The sequence below is a fragment of the Asparagus officinalis genome, chromosome 1, assembly GCF_001876935.1.
Source record: "Asparagus officinalis chromosome 1, Aspof.V1, whole genome shotgun sequence".
Lineage (NCBI taxonomy): Eukaryota > Viridiplantae > Streptophyta > Magnoliopsida > Asparagales > Asparagaceae > Asparagus > Asparagus officinalis.
Window position 1 is genome coordinate 131,252,310 of NC_033794.1, and position 8,881 is coordinate 131,261,190.

General features: G+C 35.2%; 1 protein-coding gene across 1 annotated transcript; it reads left to right on the forward strand.

The window, feature by feature from the left end:
• On the forward strand, positions 2,505–5,378 carry LOC109823976. Its single transcript, XM_020390493.1, has 3 exons — positions 2,505–2,630; positions 3,420–3,561; positions 5,108–5,378. The coding sequence occupies exons 1-3, from the start codon at positions 2,508–2,510 to the stop codon at positions 5,179–5,181; spliced, it is 339 nt and encodes a 112-aa protein (XP_020246082.1). The 5' UTR covers positions 2,505–2,507; the 3' UTR covers positions 5,182–5,378.

An 8,881-nucleotide genomic window follows, 5' to 3' on the forward strand; every position in this document is an offset into this window, starting at 1 on the left:
CTTCATTCATTACTAGTTATATTTTTTAAGTTTTTTCTACTCCTACACTTTTGCCACTATATATATAAAGTTTTCTTCTCTCTAATAACCTTTTGCACACTCTCATTTCACCACCAATTCTCCTTACCGTCTAATCTACAACATTTAGGTTCTCCTAGCGTATCCTTAGCCACTTTTCTAATACAATAAGACATGCTATTCCACATAATATTAGTCTCATTATCTATGTTCTATATATATTTTTATTAGCTTATCCTTAAAATGTATTAAATTCTTTAAATTCCACCATTTAGTTCTTAATCTCTTGTTCACGTTAGTTTTTCTACTCTACTTCTTAATAGATATGTTTAAGACCATCAATCTATGTTGTGTACTTAAACTCTCTTCTGATATAACTTTACAATCTTTTCATATTAACCTATCCCCCATTCTAGTAAGGAAAAAGTCGATTTGACTTTTATTAAAATCACTTTTAAAGGTTATTCAGTGTTCATCCCTTTTTCTTAATAGTGTATTTGCTATTATTAAATCATACAATATTGCAAACTCTAAAATTGATTTATCCATATCGTTCTTATCTCCATACCCGAAGCCTCTATGTATCCTCTCATATCCGTTATTATCCTTACCAACATGTCCATTAAGATCCCCTCCTATAAATAATTTCTCTCTAAATAGGATTCATTGTACCAATTCATTTAATCTATCCCAAAATTCCCTTTTAGCACTCTCGGGCAAGCCTATTTGTGGTGTATAAGTACTAATAATATTAATAACCTCTATACCTAAAACAACTATTATTAGTATTATTCTATCTTCAACTCTTCTTACTTCTACAATACTTTTATTATATTATCTACAAGAACTCCCACTCCATTCATATTCTTCTCTTTTCTTGTGTACCAAAGTTTATATCCGGTCTTTTTAATTTCTCTAGATTCTTCACCTATCCATTTTGTTTCTCGTAAACAAATTATATTTATCTTTCCTCTAAGCATAACATCCACTAATTCCATAGTCTTTCCGGTAAGTGTACCTATATTCCAAGTAGCTAATCTAATTCTATTTTTTTGTAAAAGTCTCCAACCATTCTCCCTCTAGACCGTTCTAGTCTATGCCTAATACTATTAGATAACCTATTAGAGGATTGTAGATTCTTAGAACTCATTTGCTTACTTGTCATTACACTGGGGTGACATCGATGTAATGCGTCGCTTCTGGGGGACGCCCTAGCAAATCACCATTGCTTACTTATCATTGCATCGGGGTGGCACCGATGCAACGCGTCGCGGTGGGGACGCTCCAACGAGTATATAATAGGATTCATTTTTCATGTGGATTCGACTATATTTTACGCTAGCTGTCGGCTACCTAACACAACCCTCCTCCTTTATCCTGGCTTGGGACAAGCAATGTTGACAATAAACACAGCACTGGCAGAGTGAAAGTAAAGATGTAACTTGATTCTATTACATTTTCTATGGGCACATTAGTGCTCCGACAAATCGGAGAGTCATGAAGTGTTTAAGCTAGTGCTAGTCTTTACTAATCTTAACACCTTGAATGAATTCAGATTACAGATGAAAACCATCCATTACAGAAAATGCTTACTACTGGGCTTTTGCATGGTTCCTCACAAATGTTAGATACATTAGTTCTTGTGTTTATTGTATGATATACCTCTGGTTTGACATGCTCTGTAATGATATTGTCTCAAGTGATGTAGGATCATATAAGTAGTCCTTAAAGATTGAAGAAGTGGCCCCACTATTTCATCATAAAGCCTAACGCTGTCCTTTTCACTGGGATAAAAAATTTTCCTCTACAGGGTCCGTGACAGTAAGACTCGTGCGGGTGTCCATCATCATTATAAGTTGTCTACATTCTTCTCTAGCTTTCTTTTATTTACCGAATAAAGGGCTCTTTCACATGAGAATCCCTGTGTCAGCCGTTGTTTAGACCTCCATTTAGGACATAGCTCCTTATAAAACTTAATTCTGCACGGTCTCGTTGATGTAGGTTTTGATGTCATTTTTTATATATTAAATGAGAACCTTTTAGAAGCTTATCTCAAAAAGTACTGTTCTAGCCAGAATATGCTTGATTTCAGAGTATTTTTCAGGCATTGATGCATTTTGTTGCTGAATTCTGAGTAGCATATTGATCCCATGGGCAAACAAAAAATCATTCATGTGTTGGATTTATAAGTTGAATTTTCTGACGACTTTATAGTCTATTCACGTAAGACAGTTGCAAGACGAGAATCAGTACTGGTCACATTTTACTTTTTATAAGTTTTATTTCGGCTTTTTCTCATTTATAAGGTCTAACTTCTTTTATATCAGAGCCGTTAGAATCAACAAGTTGTACTTGTCACTTTGGTTTCTCTTTATTAGCTTTCCAAGACATTTATATCTTACTCTTTGATCTACCTGGAAATGTTCAGTTAGTTATGCTTCATGATTTGGACTGTGGAACTTCTCTATTGTACTTCCTCTGATTATAGCATGTGTTGTCTGTTGCAGGCTAGAGACACTACAATCTCAATGCCATACAGAGTCCAGAGAATAGAGGACTTTGTGAAACAGTTGGAGTCGGGAGATTTGAAGCTCCGAGTTAGGGTGCTTGAGGTAACTGTCAGATATTCATTATTATGACATGACTTATTTCTTTTGTTATCCTCATTTAAACAATTTAATTAATGGAGTATCTTTCACAGTGTTTGCTGATATTCATTATCCATCCTGGTGTATGTCGTGAATGTCTCTAACCAATTACACTATACCTCCAAAGTTGCGGTGAGGGCTGCGGATTCTATTTTTATATTCTAATATGCCCCCATTGGTTGAGCACCCTTTTTATGGGCTGAAACTTGGACTCACGCAGCGGTGCTAATTTTTAGAAAATCCGCTTTAAATTTATGGCCAGTGGGATTTGAACCTGAACATTATCAAATTTAATATATGCTTATTCATCCAACTTTTTTCGTCATTCCAAATGCATTCAAACTGAAGACTTTTCCTAGTGGCACAATGACCCATGTGAGGGATAATGTTAATTTTTATGTACGCATCAATTTTTATGTACGCATACATTGTTACTTCACAACATAATAGTTTAGGTTTTTGTAAAGTAATTTCTTGACATACAGTTTTTCCCCATCGACAAATGGTATAGGAAAGTGAGCTGGTTTCAGATCCCATGGCTCCAATCATTTCACAAGTTAAAGAGTGCAGGGTCAAACAGTTGTGGGGAACATCCCATTTTCTGTCATGAAGATCATTTTCAGTATTACACTTCATGTACTGAATTCATGTAGTCTCCTATGTTGATTGCATTAAATTTTCTTACTGGATTTTCTTCTATTTCTGTTTATTTACCAACTTTACATTGACAAAAGATGCAACGGAAAATTTCAGTCGGAAAGAGCTGCACGAAAAGCCACCATAATGCAGATGGCCACTATATATACAGCTTTGAGTGGAACTTTGCTGAACGTTGGGGTCACATTGGGTAGCCAAGGGAACCAAGTGATTGCTAATGGATCTTTCATTGGTGCTGGTAAGTGGCTTAATTATCCTTATTTTCTATACAAATGTCCCCACTAATCCTTCAATAGTAAGGTGGTAGTTCATCTTAGCATTAATATTACACAATAGCAGGTAGTAGCTCGTGACTTTAGGAAATGAGATAGCAGGTGGTACCACGACCTAGATGAAGCTCCTGTCAATATATTGTTTATATTCCTTTGCCTTAACAGAGATTGTGTGCCTGTTAGGCAAACTCGGTAAACCCATTTTAGTGGAGACAAAATGGGTGCATGTGCTCAGCCATTGTTTGGCAAGTAAAAAGGATGGAGAAAATTAGTTCTTTTGAGGCTCCCTTTTATTCAATAACTAGGCCAGAAACAAAACAATTCTCCCCAGGTCTAAACGAGAGCTAGTTTAGAATTGAATGGCTCAAAAATAGAGTCTAATCCAAGACGCAGTCAAACTGATTTTAAATTAAAACTAGTTCGATATAGTCTAGTTTAGCCTAATTCAGGCCAAGTGGAGCTGGTTCCCAACTGTCTAGATTATTTTCAAAGTTAACACACACACACACCCTTAAGTTGTGAATACAGGTCCTATCAGACCACCCCTATCCCCTATAAAAGTCAGGTATTTTGCACCATAAAGAAAATAGTTAAAATTTCCAAACTACCAAAGTGTCCACCCGTGAATGGTGTAGATATGATAGATCTGTATTTTTAAGTTGCTACCTTCACTATTGGTGCAATTTTCAATTTCCTAAATGTCAGCTTCAAAGGTTGACAGGTATTGTTGATCTCCAGTGATGATGGCCAAGAATGTGTTCTCCTTTTAATAAAGACGACTATAGTCCTAGTATATAATTTATCAATGAAACACAAACAGCTCCAACTTCTACGTACCAAACAATTATGAGTCTATGACATAACCCATGTAATATTTATCTGTTTGCTGTCCGAAGATCGGATTGCTTCATTTTCACTTATATAGGAAAGTGGTAGGAGGGATTTTAGCTTTGCTGAAATTACGCCTTCTTGCTTAAGCAAGGGGTGGGTTTGGATTTGAGCTCGTGGATGATATGGAGATGTTTGAGAATGGGTAAAGCTCACTAGTCACTCCAAGAGCTCAGTATGAACTTACATTTGATTCTACGTCTGATAGCCCCTCGTTAAGCTGCAAAATTTTACTAACAAAGTTTCTAGGATCCAACCTGCATTTTCATCTTTATATTCCTATAGTAGTTCTCCCCTTAAATTTGAAATGTTGGAACATTAAATAATAACGGTTGGTTTATGATTTGTGTCATTTGCTAATCACTAAAACGTTCAAACTCATCCGCTTTTTGACTACATTGTGTCTCTTTTGAGGTTAATTTTTGATATCTTCCATGTCCTTGTACTCAAGCTTTTTTTTTTTTCCCTGGCTCTTCTTTTCCCTCTCTTTTGAGGAACTTCCTTGTTTCAAAAATATTTTAAGTTCAAAATGGATATTTGGAATAGTTTGAAATGAAATACTCAATACACACACATTTACTGACAGCAAGCTTGCTGAATATTCTCGAACGTCAAAAAATGCAGGTGTCTTCTTGACATTGCTTATCAGATCCATGCAAAGAGTGAAAAAGCTCGACAAATTCGAGACGATGATTTGAACCCATCGTCATGTTGTAGCTTTTAAATTCGCATTCTTAATTATACCAAGATCACCTAGATCTCTTGTATATGATTACAGGTTAGTTAGTTAGTTTATCATCAAATATGTACACGGGGAAATCCCATCAAGAATCACAAAGAAAAATGTAAAAATAGATGGCCATTTCTTATCAATTTATAAAATTGGTTTTAAGTAGCGCTGGTGAGTTTTTGTATTTTGTGGTCATATTGTGTACATCTCTAGTTTCCATTAAATTGGTACTCAATAAGCTTATAGTTGTATCGAATTTGTGCCTTGATAAAATGGTGTTTCTTTTTATGAATAATAATTAGGACAAATATACAACGAGTACTCAATATAATCTTCACATAAGCGGATTAATCTCTGTACCCCTTATGTTCAAGGGTTATTATTCTCTTGATATATCACTTATAATGCCTCTCATTATAAGTGTGTTTATTTATTTATTTACTTATTTACCATGGTCTTCATAAAGTCATAAATACACTTACCCGCATGCAATTAGGACACACAAATCGTTTGGTGAGATTTCCACCCCTTTTAAGAAGAGGCGTTATTTATTTATTTTTTCTCTTCTTTTTTTTAAATTATCTTTTTCCTTTGCCTTCCTAAAATTTCTTGATGCGTATTTGCAACTAGGAACGTCTGAATAAAACAAGATGCTCATGAGAATAAAATCTCGTGTAATGCCCCCACCCACTTAAGTTTAGTCTGACCCAGTCAACGAGATGTGGGCCCCCTGTCTAATCAGCAAGTAAATACTAATTTGAAGGAAGCGGTTATTCCAAGGTATTTTCAGCTGTCTTCTGATTAAAACAAGCTATGGGAAACGAATAAAATAAATAAATAAATAAAGCATCCGAATCTAAACCGGGAAATATTACCTCCTCAATGACTCCAGCTGTCTTAATTAACTTCTCAAAAACCCTAGCCCTATATATATGTGCGCATACGTGCATGTGTTTTTCTAAAAAAAGCCTATAAGCCCTTGTAACCCTAATAACACCATAAAAAGAGAGAAGCAAGATGAGCAGCAATAATGATCGTATTGAGGCGAAGGAGAGCTGCTTCAGGGTTCCTCTGCAGTATCCGAGATACAAGAAGAAAGATTATGAGACGATGGAGGAGTGGAAGCTCGACTGTTTGCTCGCAGAATATGGGCTTCCGATCGTCGGAGGCGTCGAGGAGAAGAGGAGCTTTGCAATGGGAGCTTTTCTTTGGAACTAACAAGACGAAGGGATTGTTTCTTGATGGAAGAGGGTCGTGCGCTGGTTCTTTGTTTTTTTCTTTTTTTAGAGGTGTAATTTTATGATCATTAGTTTTAATTTTTCTTAAAAAAAATGATCATTAATTTTGATGGTTCACGGAATCTTTTTTCTTTTTCTTTTTCTTTTTCTTTCCTTTTTAAAAAAAAAATTTATTTATTAGTCCTGTTTTTGGGATTGGGGAGGGTGCAATCTGATATGGGCTTCTTGATTCCTGAGTTCTTCCTCTCAAATATTTCTCCTTTTTTATTCTTTTCCCACTCCAGAGTGGGTTGATAATCTTAATCTTTGGAATCCAAAATTAGTATGTGGGTTGATGATAAGAAATCAGATATACAATTAGTGAAACATAATCAAAGAACCATGGGAAATTTTATTAATATGTTGATGATATTAGTGAAACATAACATAATCAAAGAACCATCAAATCATGACGGTTAAAATGGAGGAGTGCTTTGTGAGTTTTGTATGATCGTAGAATACACGTTAGACTTAAGGAATAATTTTATAGGACAGCTACAAGACCGGATCGGAATGTTGGACAACTAAAAAATAATGTGTAAAAAATGAGTGTGGTAGAAATGAGCATGTTCATATGGTTTTGTAGCTATACATGAAAAAATAGGATAATAAAATGAGTGCATCCGTAGTGAAGTAAATTAGAAGTTGTTCCTATAGAGGATAAAATGAGAGAGAATCCATTTAAGGTGGTATGGTCATGTACAATGTAGATATCTTAGTGCACCTGTTAGGAGAAGTGATATTATTATAGTTAATGGAGCGAAGAGATCCAGAGATAGACCTAGAAGGACTTGGGTTATGGTTATGGTTATGGTTAGCTTAGGAGAGGAGATGACCCATAATAGACAGGGTGGAATAATATGATTCATGTAGCCGATCACACATACTTGGGATAGAGGCTTTGTTGTTGTTGTTTGTTATGACATTATACTCGCAAGTGTTAATTAACATGGGATTGTTAAACGAGAGCATGTCATTATTATTGAAGATATTTGGTGAAGAAGATGCTCAAGGGATTTGGATTTTGTTTTACTTATTAATTACGAAAAGTAATACTTTTAATCAAGATCGTTAGTTATTTAATAAGTGGTTATAATTCATTTTATATTTAGCACTTTTCATATTTGTTGTATTGTATTCGTTTCCCAATTTCCACTCCAGACTATATGGAAAATGATAAATAATTATGATAAAAAAATTACAAATTCAGCTTCGGCCAGAGTCGGCACTAGTGAACTTTAGAAGGAATTATTGAAGAATACCTATGCTATTATAGCCTTTGTCATTAACTAATCTCATCAATTAATGTCAACGTCCCCACATCCTTAAAAGATGTACAGGCCAATGTACTGTCAATCTATGGTGTCCATGTATTGATGCGGGTGTTAATTCTTAGGGGCTGTTTGGATCGGGTATTTTGAAGGGGAAATGAGGGGGAAGCTGTCAATTTGTCAGCTTTTCTTTGAGAGAAAGCTGCCAAAAAGCTAACAAATTGGCAGCTTTCCCCTTCAAAATACCCGATCCAAACGGGCCCTTATCTCCTTCCCTAATCACTTTGTCAGGACTAACTGATTGGCTAGTAAAAACCCTATTAACGTTTCATCATTTTTTTTATATTTAAATATTTTAAATTATAAAATGGTCAAAAGCTAATTAATCTAAATTAATTCTAATTGAAAATAGCCGAACTAAATTAATTAACTCGAGAGCAGTTCTATAAAAGCCATCTTATACTTATCGGGACTAAGTATATATAACTAGATTGATGTTAGTATCAAGTTTATAATTTACCAAACTAACCCTAGAGTATATCTCTATTCCTCAATAACCCAGATTCGACTTCTATCGAGAAAGATTTACTAAATTTTCTATTATATTCGATATAGTCAAGAATTTTATTGAGATACAAAAGTTATATCTAATGAAGTACAAGTACAATTGACCCTTGCATGTCCTCATATCTTAAAATCATTGCTAGCTAACCTCATTCGAATGCCACTAAGTACATTCTTTCGGATATAAGTTACTAATCTCTTGTGAGAGTGGGGACCACTCACGTGCCATGTGAGAAGATTTGCGCATGAGGAGCTCAAGAAAGTCCAACGTGCCAAGTTAAAGTCCAGCGGGTAAATTTGCACAGATAGCCAAGGTCCAACAGGTTTCTTCACCGGCCCACCAAAACTCCTATAAATATCCGGGATCTCCTAGGGTTTTGTGTGGGAGAAAAGTTGTTGTGGTAAAAGACTACGCAAAAGAAAAACGCAGAGGAGAGGTTTAGCCGGCTGTTAAGGAGAAAAACAGAGAATTAAAGAGAGAGATTTTGAGGAGAGAAAAAGAGGGATTTACAAAAGAGAGGTTATTTTCTTTTGGGTAAAAATTAGATCTTTTTCT

Coding starts and splice junctions, on each gene's coding strand:
- LOC109823976 (XM_020390493.1), top strand. CDS start 2,508: ATGTGTTGTCTGTTGCAGGCTAGAGACACTACAATCTCAATGCCATAC. Junction 2,631..3,419: donor TCCGAGTTAGGGTGCTTGAG/GTAACTGTCAGA, acceptor GGAAAATTTCAG/TCGGAAAGAGCTGCACGAAA. Junction 3,562..5,107: donor TGGATCTTTCATTGGTGCTG/GTAAGTGGCTTA, acceptor CAAAAAATGCAG/GTGTCTTCTTGACATTGCTT.